Consider the following 25,336-nt stretch of genomic DNA (forward strand, 5'->3'; position numbering starts at 1 on the left):
CAAATGGTAAAGATTTAAGAAAACAAAACTAACGGAACGTTTTACTAAATTAAATCTTTCCTATTTTAATAAGTGTTATTAGACAGACATGTACACTACATTACACATTCGCGAAATTAATCAGTAGCGAAATTTAAGTTCCATTACTAGTAAACTTTTTGTAGTTACTCCTCAGTTATCAGTTGACAAGTAATTAATCAATGAAAGTTTTCTACTAATGGTAGTAAAGAATCAATACACATCCTCTAAAATTCTTATATATGATACAAAAAGATGATGACAAACAATAATAAGCAATAATTATAATGCATTGTTTTTCTTTTAGACTAATTACGAAACTGACCTACTGAAAACTCAATAACAATGGTGTTCCATTAGCAAAAGTTTAGTGATCATCGTTCATACAAATGTGGTGAGTACTATATAGATAAAACATTGTATTTAGCAAATCGTTGTCACTTGGGCAGTGCAAATATTATAATTTATAATCCAATTGGTTTTGTATTCATAATAGACATTAAAATTTGGACAAAATTAGTCTGATATTTAAATTTGGAAATCAAATGTTAAGTAAATGTAATAAATAAAGAGAATAAAAATTTGAGTACTCATTGATTTTAGAGGGCTTGAACTGATATAAAGAAACTTTCAAGTTCTCTCTCATTTACATATGTTTTTGTAGATTTAAATTCACAAGTATGTAAATGAAATAAATATTTAAATATATTTTATTGATAAAAAACACATTAATTTTAGTACAGTGACACTAAATTTTGTACGTTCCATTTTTAGCCAGTATGTTAACATTCTTAAGTTAGTAAAAGACCAGTTCATAGTGTTAAACATATTTTGACGACAACGTGATTTTCATTTTGATTTAATTTATGGTATAGCTGAGAAAGAAACGGACGTATAACTATATACGTATTGCATTTTATTTATATGTTTCATTGTTGATATTCGGAAGATTTTTATGTATTAAACTCAAATAAAAATGCTGTGTGAGCTTGAAACTTAATTAGGGTCTTCAAGTAAGAGTAAAAGTAGATTTTCACTGTAATCTTGATTTTATCTGTGTTTTAAACCAATACAGGATTTTGTAAGAAACACCATTTTTATTGATTTCTGCAGTTTGTCTCAATTTAATTTACAATCCAAAATTTATCTGAAAAAGTTAACGAAATCTGCTTTTTAAATTCTTTATGAAAAATAAACCCGAATAAGTGGGCCTATTAACTAAAATATAAGTATCACAGTTGCCAATTGTGTGTTAAATATTTTAATTAAATAATAAAAGAAATCATTGTTTTTCGATTTTATAATTTCACTAGAAATATTTAATAGGATTGCAATTTAACAAATTACGTGGAATGAATGTAGAATTAGATTATAAACTATCACCATATATATATGACGTTAGCGGCTCAGATTAGAACATATGAACTTTAAGTAGTTGAACTTACAAAAATTCGAGGTCCTTTTCTTAGTCGACTAATTCACGCAAAAGCATTGCATTCGTTTTTAAAAAATGCTTACTTATTCTGATTCTATAATAGTTATTTCTTATCGCATTAGTGCTTTAACTAGCGTTGCAAATATAAACGTGAAAAACAAAAAGCAAACCATAAATAAAACCGCCTTTTCCTGATCAGTAAAACGTTTCCGGTTTGTATATATCGTAGTTAATTTGCTTATATATCGGCGTATAACACCATATTGAGTATGATTGGATGTAGCTATACCATGAACTAATAGTGTATTGTTTGTTAGTAAATTATTCGAAGCAGCAGCCAATAAAGATGCTGTGGTTGGTGCAGCTTCTACGGAATCAGATCCTGAACTAACATTTCCACTAAGAAATTGATGATGATGATGGTGATGGTGATGATGTAGTGGATCCTCACAACCAGCAAATTCCACTGTAGTCAATTCATTTCCTATTGATGTACCCAAAGGTATTAAGCCAATGGCATTAGGACCGATAAGTATAGTGTTACCACTATTGTTACTACTATCGCTGATATTGGTGCTGCTATGGCCATTACAACCATTTGAGCTTGCGGCGGATGCGCTTACTGAACGATGATGAAGACTGGACGTTGATTGTCTACTGTTGTGTTGTGTATGGCTGTGAGAGTGATGTGTATGTACGCTGTGAACATGATGCGCTAAGTGTGAATGACCATGGCAACTCATGGGTCCGTTGTTACTATTATTTATCCCTCTATTGCCTGCTCCAAAAACGTTACTCATATTTCCTAACAAGTTGCCATCGATATCGTCTAGTGCTGAAAGATGTGGAACTTGGTAGCGAAATGCTGAAGTATATTGTCCAATTAAGTCATCACCAGATTTAGTAATACGAATAGGACAAACTCGAAATTGATACATAGTTCCCGGCTCAAGATTTTCAATCGTAAATTTGGTTTCTGGACCTCTGTAAATCTAGAAGAAAAAATAAAACAGTTACACAAAATTCACGTTTTATTGTTTTATCACACAGTAATATACGCTTATTTTAAAATCGATATCATTTCATTATTAATTATAGATTTTTAAATATATGCCTCATAATTTCATAACAAAATATGTTAAAGTTTCTTGTTTTATGTTATGCATGGTTTACATTATTGCTGTCATTTGTTACTGTATTGTGTTAATTTTTTTTGTATAAAAATGTTTTTAATTTATTTTAATAAAATGAACAAGTTTTACAATTACAATTACACAAACTAATATTAATTCATTCAAATTTGAATTAATACGAGTATACAAGTACATACATGTATACTTATTACATGTATAACATTCCTACATAAAAACAATAAGCAACATTTGGTAGAACTCACCCGTCTGTAGTCACCATCTTTACCAATTGCGTACTGTAATACGTATTCCACAGGATCATTGAATAAATTTTTTGAATTCTGCCATTCTAAAGTAAGTGGTATACCTAAGGAAAGGTTTCCTAGCCCGGCAATAAAACTTGTAGGTGTTTCTGGAAGTATCCCAGAAGGAACGAAACCACTTACACTACCAATACCGTGTGTTAGTAAACATGCAGCAGCTCCTTCCATGGCAACCCGTGGGGCTTTAATGCTGTTCGGCAAAGTTGGAGTCGTGCTGAAAATATATTCGTTTGAAAATTCTCCGATCCCGGCACGATCAGTACTTGCATATACGCGGAAGGTATAAGCGGTGCTCTCCTGCAACTTGTTCACTTTACACATGCAACTCGTACCCGAGTAAACAATTTGGAACTCTTTTGCACGTTGGACAAACATTTCTACATAGTATTTGGTAAAATCAAGGTTTTTCCCATCACCCCATTTTAGTTTTATAAAGTTATGACCCACTCCTGTACACTCAAGCGCTGGCGGATCCGGGGGCGAAGGCAATGTAGTAAATTTAGTGTAAGAAGAAAATGGTCCCGAACCAATGCTATTAATAGCCTGCAAGCGAACTTTATAAGTAGTTTCGGGCAATAAACCATCGATTGTATGTGTGGTATTTGCATCCGTTATAGTAACTGATTTTTCTGCACATTCGATGGTATATGCAGTGATGCAAGCACCATTACATTCAGGTTTAGTCCAATTGAAGACTAATTCATTAGCAGTAAATTCATAATCTTTGATTTGTGGCGCAGCAGGGACTGCGGCTGCTGTACGCGCGTTTACGCATGTTGACCACTTACTCACTCCAGCCGCATTGATGGCATTCACACGAAAGTAATACATAGTAAAAGGTGACAAATTCCGCAAATCGATGCTCGTTTGCCCACCACGGTAACAGGTGTTGGATGATGATATTTGTGAGGAATTTTCCCAAATAAGATCTGATTCATTTTCAGTAGTTAAGCTTTCTAAACGATATTCCTGAATAGGTGCACCATTATTATTAGGCTCTTCCCAATTTACTAACAAATGTGTTGCCGACTTGATTGTGACATTTAGATTTTCTGGTGCGTTTGGAGGTGCCGCAGCTGCTGAGAAGCGGAACCATGATGACCAAGGCCCAGCACCAATGCGATTAATTGCCCGAACCTGTACCTCGTAAGGCCAACCAGGTTGTAAATCTTTGACCACACAAAACGTATCTCGTCCATGGTAAACAATAGAATAATCATTAGTTTTATTAGCAACAGCGTATTGTGAATCTACAGAACGACGCATTTGTACTTCAAATTCTAAAATGGGGGCGCCACCATTATTTTCTGGTTTATCTAGCCTTAAAACTGCCGCATATGGACCAGGCGGACTATCGTAGTAAGGTGGAGAAGGCGCGGAAGGTACTAACGCTTCTGATGTAATATGGGCAACATCAGAGTACGGACTGACGCCTGCAGGACCTTCACAGGACGCACGCAACTGGTACGTTGTACCTGGTTGGAGCCGATCACATATGCTCTCTGTATCTGTACCACTGTAAATACGTTCAAATTTAGAACCAGATGTGATTTCGAGATAATATCGAATTATTTCGCCGCCTCCCATATCGGTGGGTGGATCCCATCGAGCTCGAAAATGTGTGCCATGTATTTTTCCTTTCACATGTGGTTTACCTGGTTTGCCTGGTTTTTCAGAAGCTGTTTGGTATGTAACCTCATTGGACCATGGAGAACTGCCTGCTTCATTCTCTACACGTAACCGGAATTGATATGATGTAGCTCGACGCAGTTCACCACATTCATGATTCGTATCAGGGCCATTGTAAGCATTAAGGTAACCATGACCTGAATCGGGATCAAGTATTTGCAATACATAATCCCCATCCTGTTGGCGGCGTTCCCACCAAAGGCGGATAGTTGTCGAACTGCTGCTATGTAGTTTCGGAGGCTTCGGCGCAGTCGGCGGATTATTCGAGGTGCAGTATGAGCAAATGGTGGAATATAATGACATACCTACTTCGTTGACGGCAGCCATACGAAAATAGTATACAGTCGAAGGCTGTAATTTAGTAAGAGTGTAGTGCTTGCCTTTAGTTTTCGTTGCTTCGACAAAATTATGCCCTTCATTCTCAATATTTTGGCGTGAGGGACGAGTAGATAATGATATTCCAGATTTTCCGTCGTCATATTCTAGTAAGTAATGCTGAATTGATGAACCATTTGCTGCTGGGTTCGTCCAACGCAAATGCAACGAATTCTTTGTTCGCATGACCAGTTTAGGTGGCATTGGTTGATCTGGTTCACATGCTGGAGTAATGAATTCAGATGCTTCAGAAGCGGTTCCCTGCGTCTTGTTATAGTATACCTGGAAGTATATACATTAGTTCCATGTTACAAATTTATTAATATATTACTAATTTAAACAAACCTGCACTCGGACTTCATACATCTGACCTGGTTGCAGGTCTTGTACGATGCATTCACATGAATCACCTTTATAAAGACTTTTGTATTTTCCGTCCTTAGTACGATCACTAAGCAACACATTATAACGTAGATTTCTAGTATCAATCTGTAAACCAGTCATTATTGGCGCCTCCCAAATAATTTTTGCTGACCGTGAAGTCAAATTAATTACCTTAAAAATTAATAAAGTTGAAGTACGATAAATTTTAAATGGATTTCCCCAAAACGAAAAATCTATTTTTACTTACATTTGGTTTTTGTATAGCAGATAATTGCTCTATAATCAAAGCATGAGTTTCCTCCTCATCTTCTTTAATGTTTAAATTGCACTCTCCTTTATCTCCTGTAGAACTAGCTAAATTTACACCATAATTTATCCCACTTGGGGATACATTTGGTATCATGCCCCCATTTCGTTGCGCAGTTTGAGAATGAATATTATGTTGTTTTAATGGTTGCTGTAGTGGGGATGTATCCTGTTTTAACTGGGCGAGATTTTTATTGTCAATCGAACTTTTTAAAGAATTTAAATTAGTTGTAACCAATGGCGAACCCCCTGAATTTGTAGTAACCTGATCGCAATTCTTCGTGCCATTGACTGGGCTACTGTTGGCAGAGTTTACTGAAAGTTTATGATACCCATTTAAATCGCTACGGCGAAGAGGTGGTATTTGAGTCGGTGCTGAAGTACCAGAATCTTTTAATGAAAAATAAAATAAAAAAATAATATATATTTTATATACCCGGTTAAAATACATTTAAAATTGTATTATTAAATATTATTAAGGATAATTATTATTCAATTTTCTTTAGGTGTTTCCCTAAATATACTTTTCATATTCATATGTATATGGTAAATGTGTTTAATAGTCGTGAACCAAAGGAGAGGAAAAATATCTTATAATAATTCTATGTAGAAAAAGGATAATTGATAAATATCGAACATATGGACTAATATAAACAGTATAAAGGCAAACCAACGTTACAAAAAAATACTCACTCATCTCACGTTGTTTCTCAAGTTTTCGTAATAATTTTGTGTGTTGTCGTTGGGTACGCTCGTCTTTATGATAGCTATTTGGAGGTGAAGGCGAATGTGATAAAGTTTGAGATCCCGTCTGCTGTTGTTGTGTTGTTGCTTTTTGAAGTTGGGAAGGTTGTTGCGTCTGCAAGTGTCCACTTGCCAAGGTGTGGAAATGTGGCCCACTATTTGGGCTGGGGGCAAATCCCGCTGGAAGCGTGGAATAAAATTGTGAAGATCCACTAGCTTGCATCTAAAATTTTTTGTAATGATAACACAGTTGAGTTTGTTAATTAAGGTTATCATGGTGTACTATTGAAAGTATCATTACTATATTATAATTACAGTTGGACCTCGACTATGCGTGAATGCGTGAAAAACAAATAAAATTAAACTTTGTTTATGCATCGATTTACCACGATTACCTTTAATTTCCAGAATTGTTTTTTCTTTCTCTGTGTTTGTTTAACATTAAGTCAATTTCTATTTTCTGTTAGACTGTAAAATAATAGCTTTGTATATTTACTGCTGGCAGCTACTTGCTTTTTAGGAGAGGAAAATGTAAAAAATGCAAGATACTCTCACAGCTAGCAAAAGTAAAGAAACGGAAAACTAGCAGAAATTAGCAGATATACATACATCCGAGTGCTGTTTTTGGTAATTCCGTCGTATTACATCTTAAAAATTAATCAATATAATATTGAATAAATTGTTATTCAAGATCTTTTAAACTGAAGTAAATGAATGACAGTAAAAATTCAATTGACTTTTATAATAAAAAACAATCAATTAATTAATATTTGCACATATGCCGTTATATTATCGTTTATACCAAATTCTAAATAGTTCACAATTTGTGTTTTCATCGTTATTTAAAGAATATTTAATTTAATTTTAATAAAAAAAAATCATTCAAAAGAACTACATAAATCAAAGCAAATGCTCAAAGCAGACCTGATTTACATATTCATTCAACAGCTTTTTCTACATCTGACGGCTCCTAGCGAAAATTCCACCAGCAGAAACTAGCAGCTCTCATGCGATCAGCTGACACTCTCTTCTACTAGTTCCTGCTAATTTTTTGAGTAAAGAAACGCTTTTCCAGCAGAAACTTGACTAATTATCATTTGCCAGCACTTAGTATGCAGATTTAATGTTTCCCTTATATTGTTTTTATATGAATATAAAACGAAAACCTCATTTCAGCATTATAAAAATTAAATTATATGTATATTCATTTTAGTTAAAATAAAAACATAACAAAATTTATTCAAAATACTTCCGGTTCTGTCCATCTCAGATAATCGAAGCCCAACTGTATATTGTTTACTGGTGCATCTGTTAGGGTTACATTTATTTCAAAAAATTTTCTAGTTTTGTCATTTTGCGACTCCCATTTCATATAATTGTTAAATTCCATTTTATGACGAACACTATATTAATTTAGGAAAAACATATTGATTGAATATGTATGTATTTTACAAATTTGACGTGGCTTTTGCCCAAGTATTTTCCAGTTATATATATTATATATGATATTTCCAAGTTACCTCTGTTATTAAGGGTTGCCAAATTCACGCAAAAAAAAATAATCATTATCACAGATGACATAAAAAAATACTAATCGATTATTAATTTATTATAAGATTGAAATAGACCCTGTAAGTCCTCTATCGTTTAATTGCCAAAGAGCACAACCAGGAATTTACGTTAAATATAAGAGTTTGAACGTGTGTATGTGTTCACTCTAATACTTCCATTGTATTGGCGTTTCGGTAATCGTGACTTACTGATTTTATTGTTTAGTATTACTATGAATTTAAAAAATTAAGATAATTATGAAAAAAATTTTAATTTTTTTAATCTATATATTTTTCCTAAGATTATAGTTTTAATTAAAAGTAATGTTATATGTTTGTTTAAACAATAAAATATTTCTGTAATCACCTCTATTGAAATCACATTGATCTACACGTGATTTAAAGCAATATTTTCCAATCAAAAAAATGTGATATACATTAAAATAATTTATATGTAAAAATTAGAAACTTTTGAATCTCGAATATCTAGAAACATTTTCTTTATATATTTTGTCCTCATTCACCATGGGTCCTATTTTGTCAAAATATCTACGCGGCTGTTCATATGTTGTTTTAAAGAAAATAGACTTACGAAAGGTGTATGTATATGTCCTTGGCTGGAATGGAGCTGTTGATATTGGGGTGATAGCACAACATGTGCAAAAGTTCCGTTCTCGTTAACATATTGCTGCATCATTTGACCTTGCGGGACTTGTACTGGCACTGTAATCGGTGCCGGACGATTTTGGGAAACCATTTGAACTGTTGTTGGACCTATAAATAATTGACAAATAAAAAGGTTTTACCTTTGTTTACGTAAAGTATTTAATATTTCATATACTGGATAGAGATGTGGATGATATTATTTTAGAAAATCGAATATATTGTTTCCAATATTCATTATTTAAACTCAATACTAACTTCACAGCGTCTTGCTCTAATTTGACCCTTAAATAACGGAAACAAATTTACGTTTGTTCAGCTGGCTGTTCCATTTTTACCAGATTTTTATCAAATCTGAGTAACTTAATTAGATGAAGGCATATTGATTGTTTATTGGAGGAATTATTTAAGTTATCAAAAAATTTAAATATAAAATAAAATCAACAAATTTCAATCATTTGCAGCAGTTCTTCTCATCTAAGGGGTGACTGCCTCCCGGAAGAGGCTAAATAAAGAATATCGATGCAATATAATGAACATATTATGTTCTCATCTATGTACATAAGTATGTATATAGTTATAAATTTGCTCCCTCCTATTTATTTCTTTGTGGTAAATGACGTCTGCTCTTTAAACATTTGTTCTAGTATGTATAACAGGATTAGCTACACAAATACACACATAAGTTGGTGTTGTTATCAATCAAAGGCGCACGAAGACAATATCGACGCGATGAGTTACAAAGAGGTAGTGAAGTAGCAGACGAGACGGCGAGACACCTTTGGTTAGTAAGTGAAGTCAAGCGCTCATTTAAATTTAACAAGCTGTAAGTGAAGTTAACATAAACTCAAGAACAACAATGAACGGTTCACGTTATACAATAACCATACGCCCGTGTCCATATAAATATGTACATATATACATTTGTATACTATTTTTATGACAAAAGAATGCCAAGTAGGACCTTCATTAGTTGAAAAGGTATTAAAAAAATATGTATGTATGTATGTATGTTTGTTATTAGATTATTCTCTTGTGTGAAAATAGAACCGGTTAATCGAACAAAGTCTAAGCTTGAGTTTAATCCAACCGCGGTGTGCGCGCTTATAAAGAAGTTACACCCTCTTTCGGTATCACAAATACCATGTTGTGGATAAAAACTATGCAAAACATCATTATTAAAGTTCTCTTTCTTCCCCAAGGAATTTTACTAAAATTTTTCTTACACGTTCCATCATTAAAACTAATTCGTGATCAAGCTTTCTATCAGATGCATCCCCAGTAAATTGTGAAGCCTTAAGTAAATATTGGTAACTGATATATGTTTTTTTTAATTTATCGAATTCATTTATTTCCAATATCAATCTAGTTGTACTTATTTATATTTATGTACAAACATAACTCCATTCATATATATATATATAGTTAGCGATCACATATGCTATTTTTATCAACCTTTATTTTTATAAAACATATCTCAATTTCTTGTCATGTGGACAAATATATAGATATAGCTTGATCACTTCAAGATGATGAAAGCGAATCTATTAAAGTTGTCGTTGTCATCCTAAGTGGCTATCGACATTCAGGTACGATTGCAAATGCAAAGTGAATGAATTTCTACTTCATTAAAAATGTATACATACATCCATATATATTTATGTATATGGCCCGAATGGCTACAACAAAAGATCTAATGCTCTTAGTGAATGCTGAATCCTTAGAAAAATTAAAATTAACGACTATTTCGCTACCGAAGCGGAGCCCTAATTAGAATTTCTATATTCAAGCCATTATAACCGATATGTAATAAATAGAATATACAATTGTATAATTGCCATCGTATATTTGTTCGTATTAGTAGCTGTGGGAGTGTTTGCGAATTTTTAAAGCTGAATTGAACCTCACATAATGTTTACTTTTTCATGAATATTTAAGAATAATCATTATAACATCATGAAATGTCCCAACGCATTTTTAATTTGAAAATGATTTTCATATAAAACCTTAGTCATTCGGAATGATGTTAATAACCCATTTACTCGGTTATCTTACCGTAATCTGTTGACATTGCGCACATCGCTTGATGATGATGTGGGTGTTGTGGACACATGTTATCGTGTGTATGAGGGGTAATGTAATACTCTGCCGGATAAAAATCGGCAGGATATTGAATATATAATTGACCAGGCGTGGATGGTGTACGATGAGCAGCAACAGTTGTAGTACCACTGCTAACAGTAGAAGTGCCACATCCGCTAGTGGGCGATTCTTTGGCAGATATCCCAAGGTTGCTCCCGCTAGATTGATTTCCTCCTCCTCCGCTAACTACACCATATAAACTTTCGTGATTTTTTTCTTTTAGCAGTTGCTGAGAATGTTGAGTTGCTTGAGGTTGTTGGGATGTCCCCGTATGAGCTTGCACCTGTAGTGATGCGGCCTGCGGCTGTGTTTGAGGTTGCTGTACCTGTGGACCATGAGAAAGATGTACATGCTGTGGTTGTATAGAGCTGATGCCAGAACCGGCTGTTAAATGTTGATGCATGGCAGCCACTAAAGCAAATTGCTGTTGATGTTGTTGTGGATGATGTATAGCACAGACTGGCTGCACTAGTTGCGCACTTTGAGACGCAGTAGATGTCTGCTGAAGTAGAGGTGGTGAAGCTGGAAGCGACGATGTAGAAATATCTGAAGGTGATTGTTGTGATGGTGGTTGTTTGTGCTGTTGTTGTTGAATTGACATAGCAACTCCGTTAGGCTGTGATGGTGCCTGATGATGCACATGATGAGCAAAACTGTGTTGTTGAGGGAGCTGATGTTGCGATGTGAGCGAGGGCACATGTGCATATTGGGTCTGCTGCTGTGTCGCATGTGTCTGTGAAACTGGTTGTTGCTGCTGTTGTGGTACAACCATCAATATATTGTTAGTAGACCGTTGCTGACGAACTTGATTTGTGTTATGATGTTGATGCTGATGATGTAAACGCTGTTGTTGGAATTGATGCTGCAATTGATTATGATGCGGTTCAAAGGAGGAGGCATTACTATTTAGACTCGATGTCGATGATGAAGATGAGGAAATATTCTTATTTACAGCTCCAGTACCAGCATTTTTATTGGAATTATTATTGGCATAATGTAATTGATTATGCTGCGGAGGGTTTTGTTCCGGAGTAGCTGAGACATTTAAACGAACCATGTCAACCGTCCAACTTACAGGTTCATATAGTGCTTATTACGTTTCAATATAACTTTTTGTTATTAATTATTATTTTTTGCGCGAATGCACTAAAGCTGTGGAGCTTTTTTGCATGTGGAAATTATTACTTTTTGAGAAAAATATGATTTTAACGTTATGGAAGACATTACAATTTAGCTGGAGTTTTTTTAAATTTGGTATCTTCCTCTACAGATTTTATATTAATATTATTTATAATTTTTAGATATTATTATTGCATTTCACACATAAATCAGTTAAACTTATCGGGCAGTTTTGTTCAAATTCATTCAAATTGGTTTTATAATATCTGAAAAGTAGATATAAAAATATATACGATATTGAACATTTTATCCTCTCGCAATTTATTGATGAAATTTTATTACACTCATTTTCATCACCCAGGTACACTATATCCAAGACTATAAGCTAACTAAGACTAATTTGGCTAAGATATTTCATATACATATTAAGCGATGTATAAGGAATAAAGCCCACCGTATTTGTTTTTTGGTACAGAAATACATTATTAGAAGAAAAAGATTCCCTCTGAATTACAGTAATATATCTGAGAGATTTACCGCTATTTCCGGTGAAAAATTACCCTTATGCACTGAGTTCTTCATGTTCGATATCAGGGACAATGTTTCCACAAGTGATGTCACAGCTCAATTACAGTATTTGCGTAAAGTTTTATTCCGCCGTCTTCATTGGTTCCTAATGTATATACCATAAAATGAAGGAATTAGTGCCAAGGAATACGTGTACTAAGTTAAGATATTGCTTGCACAGACAGACGGACAGACATCAGGATTATATTTAACTCGTTTAGTTTTAGGTGTTACAAACAACCGTTATGTGAACAAAACTATTATACTCTCTTAGAAATTTTGTTGCGAGAGTATAAAAATATAGCAAAGCGGAAGTAACCAAAACTCAAAGTAAAAATTGTATCTATCACCAAGAATGATAGAAGACAAGATTACGACAGGCTGAAGCGTTCACGACCCACGAATGGGAATAGGCAACAGAAGAATTGTCAAATGGAAAACGGAAATGTGAAACATAGTGAACCAAATTGAATAATGTGCAGATAAAATATCACAATGAACGTAATTCTTAAAATCTTCATTTATAAAATGATCCAATATAATAATGCATATTTATAATTAAAATTATATGTTTTGTTACAAAAAATTCGCCATTTTGCCAACTTTTTTGTTGTTTGGAAAAGTGAAAAAAATTCTTTATAAACGACTTTTTTGTACTATTGTTGTTTAATTCCGCCATTGCGGACTTCTTTTTCAAGTTAATACATTTTTCACTTAGAATTTTAAATAATAATTAATCACTAGCCTTGACTACAGCTCTTTGTTTTGGTTTTATTGTTTTGTACCACTGTGCAATTTTGTTTTGCTCGCGTGTTCGGGGTCGTAAAAGTTGTCACTCAACAGGAACTAAAAACCCAAAAAAGCTAACTGTAAACGCCTGTCGTAATCTTGTCTTCTATCATTCTTGATCTATCACATAAATTTAAATAGTTCAAATAATAACAATTTATTTTATTTATTTCATTACAATTAATCCAATGAAATATGTTATTTTTAGTTTTCTCTTTTTAATTAAAATTGTTAATTTTATGGGTTCATTTTTTAAAGATTTTCTAAGGGAAAATAAATGGAATGTGATGTGTTGTATACATGTGGTGTATACATACATATAATTATATTATATTAGCATTAATTATTAATTGCAGCGCACACATTTACAAATATTTATGTCGGGACTATATTAGTGGATATTGTATACATCTACATATGTATGAATATATGTATGTTCATATATGTGTACATAAATGCTTTTATTTGATAACCTTAATGTTGCCCAAATTACTGAAGTATTGGCTTTTAAGAGAAGTCATAAATGCTTCTTTTTGGAGGAGATATACCAGTTTGCATTTAGAATTTTCCATCCAAGGTGCAATTAGTTAGACAAAATATATCAGACTTAAATCAATTATATAATGAGGTCGAAAAATATTAGATGTTTTATTTGAGAGCTGGTTTCGCTTCATAATCCAACTAGAAATGTTTTCTATAGTTTTAACTAGTTGAAGATGGTATGTTTTGACTGAAAACTAAATACTGCTTGTTGGATAAAACAATGATATGACAAAGATTAATCTTTCTAAAAACACAATATACAAGGGAAGTTTAGAACGTAAAGTTTAATAGGAATGTTTTGATATTCCGAAATTTTGCTGATTATCGTTTCCCATGTCCTGCATTTATATTTGCATTAGTACTGATTTCTGAAAATTCATTTTAATATGGGCCAAAGGTAAGAAGATTGTTTCAATAATAATTTATATTCATTATTTTTATGCTGTATGACTGGGTCAAGACGGTTAGATCACAATATTTTTACACTAATATTTCAATTTTACATGTGTGGAACTTCTCTAACTCGAATCACCATAATCCACAAAAAAACTTCGAGTTATAGAATTTTCATTAAAACAAATATTTTTCAAAAAGCAGTAAAATATAGTTTTGTTCTAAGTTTTAATTATTTTCCCGTACCATTTACGTTTGCAATTGTGTATGTATGTACTTACATAAATGTATACATTTCAATAAATCAACAAAAACTACGCTCAGATTGGGTACTTCATTATATATCTTATGCTTGTGCAAATACTTATGCAAGTCTTTAAATATGTGATTACATATATATACATATAATATTTCACTCTAAACTACCTCATAGGAAAAATATGCACCACCAACCATCAATTTCTAGCTGAAAATTCATATTATTTTATTGAATTTGAACCAGATATTGAGAATTCATCACAACAAACTAAGAAGAAAATTTAAGTTACACTTTGTAAACACTTTCAGTTGAAGATTTTGTATTGATCTTTCATTGAACTCCAGGTAGGCATATATATGTATATAACAATTTGTGTTCACAATGCATCAGGTGAAAAGAAGTTATGGCATAGGAAACATTCGTTTTTTTAATTAATATTAACTCAGGGAAAGGTTTACAATAAAATTTTCGAATGCGTGTTTATAAATTTATAATTTAGGTATGTTCATAGCAACATACGTATAATATTTTCATGTAATTTACATTAGTGGGTGGTTAAAACGGATATTGTGTTGGCAATACTATTCGTAACTTTATTGGTATATAACAATTTTTTAAATAAAGTTTCTTTTTACTTTCTGGCGTTTTTTAAAGAGGTTATTTACCTCTGATTTCACTTAATGCCGTCACACATCGGCCAAGCAGCACTTACTTCATTTCTTTAATTCCTTTTTAACTCTTTTGGCACAACTTATGTATATATTTATTCTCATTTTTTTATGTATGTATGCTATTTTGCATGTCAGTTTTCTCACAACTTACACTGACACACTTTTTTCTTTATATATGCATGTGTTATAACATAACAATATATTTTATTTTATTTTATTCGTAAATTATTGACGCCTTCGAAATTATTTTTTAACACTTTCTGTTATTATTTACAATTTCCACTTTTTGTTGAATCTATTTACTACTACTACTCGACACAATTTTCGCACCGGAAACAACAATTGAAATTGTGAATTTTGCAATCTGCTGCTCTGTCGATGTTTCGCGCATAGAAAATATCTACATTCATACATACATGTTATGTAGTCTGAGTGGCGAGTTAAATAGTCGCTCCAGTCACACGTTAAGCGGGCACAATTATTTTTTCAATTGTATTTTTGTTACGACTTTGTACCGCGCCCTGTCGCCTATTTGCTGAGTGTTTAGAAATGAACTAAGTGAATCCCCTGTTCCAAGCTAAGAAAGCAAAGAGGGCAAAAACTTTCGAACGTGTGTGTAACAATGATATGTAATCAACCATGAGTATGCAGATACGTATATACGTAAACATATATGTATACTTATTCTTGGAATCAACTGCGACTGCGACTTGCTTTTTGCATTCTTTATATTTTTGAAACATTTTCCATTTTATTTAACAATTATCATTATTTTTATAAATATGTATATATTAAGCACTTTAAATATATGCATATGTAATCAGTTTATACATATGAACGCCTAGAATTATTTTATTTGATTAAAAGCTTGAACTTTAGTATTTTCATTCACTTTTTAATTTATGGTTTCTTTGTTACTCCACAATTTCCACATTTTGAAACTTCAACGAGTTCACAATGACGGTATCTGAAAAATATCTCGCGTCACTAAAACTCAATTTTTATTTTCTTGCTCGCTTTGACCGAAACTGGAATTCCTCGTACGAATTCTTCTGCTCGACGATTCGCCCGTTTAATGCAGTTCTCCGTTTTATGCTGCCAATTTGCAAATATGCAGAAAGCTGTGAGAAGCAATATATTCTGTGCTAATGATTTTAATATTTGGTTACCTCACTCTATTTATGAAAATTTTACAAAAAAAATGTATTGCCAATATATTAGAGTATATATATTCCTCGATTTACAATGAATATACATATGTACATATACGAGTATCAATTGAATTGCCTGGTATTTTACATCATATACCAGTCTGCACACACATATATACATACATATACGTATACTATATTTGTATAGATGTATTTGCGTAAATATATTATATGATTATAAGTAGGTTTATAATTTGATTGTTTAAAAAATTATTGGTTTAGTATAAAATAAGACTATGACACTGTTTACTAAGTTCGACTAAACCATTCGATTTGGATTTGGACTTAATCGTTCCATTTTGGTATGACTTTCTACCGACCGAGCGAGCAATGAACATTCAGTCAACTGCCACATCCGCTAGACTACTCAATCAATCCACCGAACGAACGAATGAACGAATGAACATACAGACATCCACCAAACCAGACCAACCATCCAGTTAAAGCATTGCATTGAGGCAGTCCAGTAGACCGGTCGATAGCTCCGCTATCACTTGTGACGCTTTCCGCACACTTGTTTCACTCTTAGTTGCCTCGTGGTAATATGCAGAAGACATCGCGAGTACTCGTTCATTTAGAAAAGAGAATTCGACAAAATGAGCGCATATGAATCTGAATAAACTCAGTAAATTACTGGAACGGCAACAGTGTGGCAACCGAACCTGTTTTCTTTGTTGCGAGCAATAAGATTTCAGTACAGCAAATTTTTATTGGAATGCGCTGTAATGGAATTTTCGGTGTTTCAACTGGAAAATATTCTTGTGTAGCTAATGTTCATTCCCAATCTATGCCATCTTGTACTTATGTACATACATACATACATACATACATGTGTAGGTATGGTATTTACTTTAGTTCCATTGCTCTTTCAAAGCTAGTTTGTATGACAGTTTGTATAAAGTGCTTAAAAATTTGTGGTATCTGGATTTCTATTTTTTTAACTCGATTTAGTTTCTTTTTAGAAATCATTTTTTTAATTGATCTTCCAGAGTAAACGTACATACATATATATTTACATTTATTTCTACATCCATATAATCAAACACTATAAATTCTATAAAAAAAATATAATTCGTTTAAACATGTGCGATTCAAGTACCTTTAAAGTGGTAAAAAAAGTTTACAAAACACACTAGTATTGACGAAAAAATAAAATAATGTAATGTTTATATTGCATCTCTATTTTTGGTAATTTAAGGAGCGTATTAATTTGACAGTATAACCGCGAATACTCATCCACGAAAGCCGAAGAACGAGTTACCAGACTCAAAACCAAATCTATGAGAGCGCCATGAATATGAAACCACATTACCATCGTATTTCTCATATACGCAGTACCTAGTCGCAGAAACTAGATGGATTTCAAGTATTCTCTAGAAACGACACATTTTGCATTGCTTCCCCCAAATAGTGTTGCCATATTCGACATTCCATTTACGAGCTAACAAATACTTAATAATATGGAATTTATGTACATACATATATGATAATATTCCTAATTATAATTATACATAGTTGTCCTCTGGAGCGATACACCGATTACAGCAATCTTACAACTTTTCAAAAATATTTTTGTCACTTCAAAAGTTCTTATGACAGTATATAACAATCACTGTATAGGAAAGAAAATAAAAGAACGCTCTTCAAGATAGATAGTCGAGCAGTAGGTATCCATTGCTTTCAGTGTAACCGGTGTTCATTTAGCGTGATTCGGAATTTAGTAAACCACTTATAAGTTGGTGCTTCGCTTGTAACGTAGTTCCAATACATATTTATCTCATAATTTTTTCAATAAACCAACACTTCCGACAGTTGTGAAATTTTTACACGTGATTTGGATTAATTATGCACCTTCGTAGTGCCATCCTTCATACCAAATTTTACGTCAATAGCTTAATTTATGACTGAGTTATAGCTTTTATATGTTTTCGGTTATTGCCATTTTGTAGGCGTGGCAGTGGTCCGATTACGCCCATAAACTTCTTATGGTGCCAAGAAATACGTCTTCCAAGTTTCATCAAGATATCTCAATTTTTACTCAAGTTACAGCTTGCACGGACGGACGGATAGACGGACGGACAGAAAGACATCCGGATTTGAACTTTACTCGTCACCCTGATCATTTTGATAAGTATATATAACCCTATATCTAACTCGTCTAGTTTTAGAACTAGAACCATCCGTTATGTGAACAAAACTATAATACTCTCGTAGCATCTTTGTTGCGAGAGTATAACAAGTAAGGAAAAACCAAGTTCGAGTGCAACCGAACATTTTATACTCTCGCAATATATTGATGATGATGATTTATTAAAATAACACAATTTAACCCATATATGCGGCATAAAATCCAATAGAATAATGAAAAACATCATTAATAGTATATGAGGGCAATCTTGAACCGATTTCACTCAATTTTCCCACCAATGTACACTATATCCATGACTATACGCTCACTTAATTTTGCTAAGCTAAATCACATATTAACCTATATATGTGGAATAAAGCCCATTGTATTTTTGAAAAACCTATAATTAGGCACTGAGTTCTTCATGTTCGATATCAGGGACCTTGAAAAGTTATAGTCCGATCTCGACAATTTCTCCACAAGTGATGTAACAGCTCTAATACAGTATTTGTGTAAAGTTTTATTCCGCCATCTTCATTGGTTCCTAACGTATATATTATACAGTGAAGGCATAAGATGGAATTCAAAATTGAGTTACATGGGAAGTAGGTGTGGTTGTGAACCCATTTTTCATCCGTGTCATTAGGATGTCAATAAAATATTATGTACCGAATTTCATTGAAATCGGTCGAGGATTTTCTCAGGTATGGTTTTTGACCCATAAGTGGGCGACGCCACGCCCATTTTCCATTTTTATCACTTCGGTATATATAACCCTATATCTAACTTGTTTAGTTTTAGATGTTGCAAACAACCGTTATGTTAACAAAACTATTAAACACTCTTAACAACTTAGTTGCTAAGAAATTAAGATCTGCTGCTCATTTTGTAATGCATGTTACACAAAAAATATTGCGAAGTAATTGCTTTATACTTAATAGACTATACAGCTGGAAAGTCAACATCAGCATCTACTCGACGAGTTCAGACAGCAGACAATGCAATTACTAAATAAGTGGGAATCAAACTAAACAATTCTAAATCAATTCACGTAGACTTTATCTTGAAAAAATCGGCAAACCATCAGATTTATATAAATAATACTCTTATGACACACATACTAAGCCTTGCTGGAAAGAGCATGTCAATAAAAATAGGGGTAAGCTGGATTTAAACTTTACCACATATTAGGCAGGGGATCCAATGCAAGAAGCCTTCCGACCTAACAAGACAACAGAAGCAGCAAATGTATTTCATTGGCACTTTGCTTTTAAATATTTGTTAATATATCAGAATTAAATTGTTTGTTAGTGTTTTTGTCTTTGTCGACTAGATACAATTGAAAGATAGTTAAAAAGTGTACTTTCACAACCGAGAGTGGTCATGAGACAATTTATTTACATAAAATATGTCACGAGAATAATAAATGTTTATGGTAAATGGTTAAAAATATACACAGAAGTAGATATATAAATGAGCAATAAAGTGTTCACTTACCTCCGTAAAGTTTGCCCTTGCCAGAAATGTTTGGTATAAAGTCCGAATCCAATTTTTGCTGTTGCTGGTGATAATGCAACTGATGTTGTTGGGGATGTTGCTGATGACGGGATTGATGGTTTTGATTGTTTACTTTTGCGTTTTGTACCATCAGATGATTAGACGAATTAATTTTCGTGGATGCCACCGGAGTTTGATGTTGTAACGGATTCTGAAAGTGCTTGGAATGTGAAGGCTGCGAAATGTTCCGTCGTGTGGAACTGAGAGTTGTTTGATTAAATGACACACATTGAGGGCTGGCCACGGTTTCTACTGATACTGTATTTAGAGCTGCGTGACCATGTGTCGGGCAGAAAGTGTGGAATTCTCCATGTGAGTCAATAAAAACAGGTGTTGCCTCTAAAAGTGGCCAAGGAGTGGATCCATTACCAACCGTGGCTACTACAGTTGAAGTAGTGCATGCTTGCTGTCGCTGACCAATACTATTACTGGCATCGACTGCTAGAGTTGGCGTAGCCATTGAAATCAATTGAACCGGGTAAAGTTGAGCTTGCTGCGTGGGATTGGCAGGGGCCATGGGCAAAGTGCTTGATGGGATTGCAGCAGTAGTTGCACTAAGTGAACTATTTAGATGAGTTTGCCGTAAAGTTGCTAATCCATCACCATGATGCGAATGTTCGTTAGAGGATATTGAAAAATTATTTGCTTGTTGCAGATTTTGTAATGATGAGGGATTGTGTTGGCGTTGAAAATAACTTTTAGAGTAGCTTGATTGAACCATTGGTACAACTTGTAGCTGATATTGTTGTTCTTCTTGCAATTGTGGATATTGATGTAAATTCATTTTCTGCACAGTAGTTGTAGTTGCTGATTGTTGTAGGCACGGTAGCTGCGATTTAGGCAGTTGCGGCTCTTGTTGGTAACAAATTGCTGTCTGCTCATAGGCGTACATCGATGATGAGGCATTAGTTGTGGATGAAGTCGATTGTGATTTTATTCGTGCGGGATGAAATGATGGGGCCAATGGCGTCAATTTTGATTTTAGAGCCTTCAGAGCTAATGCCATTGATGGCGTGGTATTTTGAATCGTTGATATCGTTTGCTGTTTCCTTCGTTTTGATGGCTCAATCGAAACTGAATTAGTTGTCCCAATCGCTTGTTTGTTGGACTCTGGTGATTGGTTCTTAGTTCCATTAAAACTTTGTGCTACACCTTTGGATTGACCTTTATTATTATTGTTATCCAAATTTTCATCTAAGTTCGTATTTGTAAATTGTGAACCCATGATATCATCTGCATCACTAGAGCAATATATATCTTCATCGTTACTGGAATGATGGGTATCTAACATTAATGGTGACTCTACAGATATATGTTTATCAATCTGCTCTTGGTTCTGCATCATTGACTGATGTTCATTATTGATAATTTGATAACTTTCACCGATAAATGCCACCAACTCTCGGCATGATAAGTTAATTTCTTTATTTTTTTCTATGTTCTGCTCTTCCGTTTCTTTACAAGAAATATCACATTTCATTTTTTCACCATGTTTACAATAACTTTCATGTGCACAATCAATAACGTGTTCAATAATCCGGAAATTGTCATAGTCAATAATGCGTTCTTGATAAGTGCAATTCGCTAAAGTTTGTTCACAATCACAATTCAATTGTGTAACAGCATTACAAGTACATTCAACTGATTCTAGAAAACTTTCCGAACTAGAATGCGTTTTGCATTCGATAATATTATCAGAATTTATAGAAGATTGTTCATTTTCCAAAACACTAATGGGTTTCTTAGAAAAATTATCGCACCCGATTGGACTTTTTATTTCAGATGTAGCTTCATTACCTCTACTACGCACACTCTTCATATCTAGAAAGTCGATTTCACTGAACAACACATAGTTTTCATCTTCCCCCAAATTCTTCTCAATGCCATTTTCATTTTTTCTATCCAGAGCAATTGCAAGAACCCCATCGTTCTCCTCACAGATCTCATTTAACATTGAGTTCTGCTTTCGATTCTCCTTCTGATTTTTGTGTTCTCTTTTAACTTCCACGTTTACTCCTAATTGTTCGGCTACTTTATTCGTCAAAAATATAGGTCCTTTGTTACGCAAAGTATCAGTCTGTGTGCAATTATCAACGCACTGCATCATTGACAATTCAACGGCTATGCCATTTAGGCATGTATCTTCGACATCATATATGAGTGATCTACCTAAAACAGATGGTGCATGTATTATTTTCACAAAAGGCAAATTTCGTCTATATGACTGGGCCCGACTTGTCGATATCGGAATCGCAGAGAGTTTTTTTGTAGGCTGTGAAGAGGATGGCTTCACTGAAGAGTTTGGTGTATCCTTTGATACTTCAACTTCTTCAACACTAGAATTTTTCAAGAAAAATGACGCTCTATGGTCAGTGATTACTGTCTGCGGCGAATCAAGGGTACTCATCAGACCCGTTGTCTTCTCGGCAATAGCTTGAGATGACGCAGCGATAGTGGACACCTGGGTGGTCATATCCAACATATGTTTGAATTATAAAGTATGTAGCTGCTTCTGCGACTGGCACTAAATTTCTACATTATAATATGAAACCATGCGATGTTGGTGTTTGTATATTGATTCAAAGTTTTTTATACAGACACATTAGTTTTCATTGTTGACCGAACGAAACTTCGTTTTTTTAACTGATTTTAGATTTGAATTAGATCTTTGTGACTTTTGTGCTTCAATTTCAATGAATTTATGCTGGCGAAATAAAGTTAGCAACAAATCTGAAATAAGATAAAGAAGAGAACACTCATGTCTATATCTATATCAACAACAAATCATGCTATTAATCTTCAATCAATGTAAAGTTCTTATGTATATTGAAATATACGATGCTACATATGTACATTATTAAATTTCCTCTTTCGCCCTTTTTCTTTTACAAACACATAAAACATATTGTTGATACATGAAATGCAACGTGTAACGTGTACATATGCACACATGTACATATCGCAAATGTCCATATGTACCAAAAGTTTATTTTATTTTCGACAATGGCCACGAACTTATTACTATATACAGTTTCAAAGACTTGTCAAGAGATTATAAAAGGTATAAATAAATATCAGTAGCATTTTGAAATAGAAATTAAGTCGCACTCACCAATGTTTGCTTGGCAACATATGTTGGTACATATACATTTACATATACAAATGTATGTACGTTAATGAGAAGCCTTTAATATTTAAAAACAATGTTAAAACTACGACAAAAGTTTGCAAAATTTAAAAATAAACGTCAAAAAACGTATTTTACAGCGAACATATGTTTGATTATGTTCCTCTTATTCACACACGTACGCTCGAACATATATAAATACGGAGAGATGTTCTTCTATACATCCGTTCGCTTCGTGGTTAGATTCCCGAATATAAGTCGGATGTTTCTCGCCTTAATGCCATCATATACATATGTATGTATGTACATACATATACGAAAGTTAGAGCTTTCACCTTATTCACCATTTATAGCAAAGCACAAAGATAGTTTAATTTAAATTTTAGATTTGTAATTTTATTACAGAGAAATATTTTTTATCTTTTATTATATTTACTGGCCTGCATTATATGTATATTATTATAAATACATATGTATGCACATGTATGAAAGTTTAGATACCATTTGTCTGACATATTAACTGGGAGATCCTGATGGAGTCCAGTTAGTACTATTGCATGGTGAATTCTCTTAGTATGTTTAGTTAGTGAAACAAAAATTACAATTCCGATTAATTCATTCTGAACACAACAGAAAGAACATTTGCGCAACAAGTTGGGTGGATATTTTACCAATATAGTCATCGGCTATAAGTGCACGCACCATAATATCCATACATACATATGTACATATTATACATATGTAATGTATATATGCCTTGTTGTATCATGCAAATAAGTATACATATGTATGTATAAGACGACGGGGATAATGGACTTCATATCTTTTTAGTCAAACATGTTTATAGCTCTAAGAAGAAGAAGAATAAATTATGCAGCATTTTCTAAACAAATATTCCTATTAAACAGGTACAACCCATAACAAAATCTCAAATAGAAAAATTAAATTATTCATTAATTCAAATTGTGTTTGGTTTATAAGTAATTAGAAAAAATTTATATATTACACTTTAAGTTATTGCTGATCCATAATTTCAAGGGTACATATAACGTCGTATCCTATTGTTACAATAGGACCATAGGTTCTCTTCTTTACCAATAATAGTTAACAATTACTAGTTTACAGCACATACATTATGTAAATGACTAATATGATTGCGTACATATGTATGCTACATAAATAAACAAATATTGCATTTATGTATAAATTGTATTTTGCCTATTACAGATAGACTATAGAATTAATATAACTTATTAAAGAACTAAATAACAATGTGTACTAAGGCAATAACGAATATGTCGGCATATTGTAATTTTTTCTGCAACAACGATAACTTAGTACGTATTTACTATACATATGTATGTCCATATACAAAACTACAGAAATCAGCTCTGGGCACTGGACGATGGCTTTTACAAGCAAGTTTTGCACGTACAATGTACATAATCATATGTATGTCCGTAAATACCTATTTACGAATTATAAAAAATACACTGACACATATACTTATGTATGTATGTTTTATGTGTACATATTTGTTATTGTTGAATATTTCCCTCAATTTACAATCACGTCAAAATATTTTTTAATATTTATGTACATACTTAGATAGAGAAAGACAACTGTTGTCGATTTCAAAATGACGTGGCAAATCTGGAAGAAATGAATGACGAACTAACGAAGTACTTGTATTATTGTATGTTGTATACACACACTCTTTTTAATGGGGTAAATATAAGTTTGTTTTTATATAAATAACATATACATATATGTATATCGCTTGCACTCACTTATTATTTTTATTTGCAAAACTGTGTTTCCCCTTTAATTTTTTGCATTCTATCCGACAATCATTCATATTCACTTTCATTTGTAGTTACATATTTTGTATATATGTATGTACGTAGCTTTCCAGTGGATTTTAGGTTGATTTATACTAATATTACATGTTTTGTCGAATATTCTTTGTATAGTTTCTGCTGCATCCAACATCAGTACAATTACCTTTATATGTATGTGTACATCTGAAGCTCTATATTAAATACATACATATGTATGTATTTTTCAACTAGTGCAGTGCTACCTCACTAATGCAATTGTTGCACCGAACCAGTTAAAACACAAATTTCAGCATTGCGATGAGCGGAGACCCAAAAAGCCAAATTCACTTGCGACAACGGACACGGAGTACGTTTGATTAACAACAGCGA

At 33.1% G+C, this 25,336-nt stretch overlaps 1 protein-coding gene across 3 annotated transcripts; it reads right to left on the reverse strand.

Annotated features, from left to right (window-relative positions):
• Window positions 1–1,270: 1,270 nt before the first annotated feature.
• On the reverse strand, window positions 1,271–25,281 carry LOC105209586 (fibronectin type-III domain-containing protein 3A). 3 transcript variants are annotated; one of them, XM_011180044.3, is made up of 8 exons: window positions 25,131–25,281; window positions 19,940–22,729; window positions 8,550–8,731; window positions 6,357–6,630; window positions 5,605–6,053; window positions 5,319–5,528; window positions 2,850–5,255; window positions 1,271–2,445 (listed from the first exon to the last, which is right to left on the reverse strand). In XM_011180044.3, exons 2-8 carry the CDS (start codon window positions 22,479–22,481, stop codon window positions 1,564–1,566), a joined length of 6,945 nt encoding a protein of 2,314 aa, XP_011178346.1. In that variant the 5' UTR covers window positions 22,482–22,729; window positions 25,131–25,281; the 3' UTR covers window positions 1,271–1,563. The 3 variants fall into 3 exon arrangements, with proteins under 3 accessions (XP_011178346.1, XP_028894569.1, XP_011178347.1); XM_029038736.2 differs by lacking the exon at window positions 25,131–25,281 and adding an exon at window positions 24,917–25,102; XM_011180045.3 differs by lacking the exons at window positions 19,940–22,729; window positions 25,131–25,281 and adding an exon at window positions 10,676–12,395.
• Window positions 25,282–25,336: the final 55 nt, after the last annotated feature.

This window comes from Zeugodacus cucurbitae, chromosome 3 (assembly GCF_028554725.1).
Source record: "Zeugodacus cucurbitae isolate PBARC_wt_2022May chromosome 3, idZeuCucr1.2, whole genome shotgun sequence".
NCBI classification, from domain to species: domain Eukaryota; kingdom Metazoa; phylum Arthropoda; class Insecta; order Diptera; family Tephritidae; genus Zeugodacus; species Zeugodacus cucurbitae.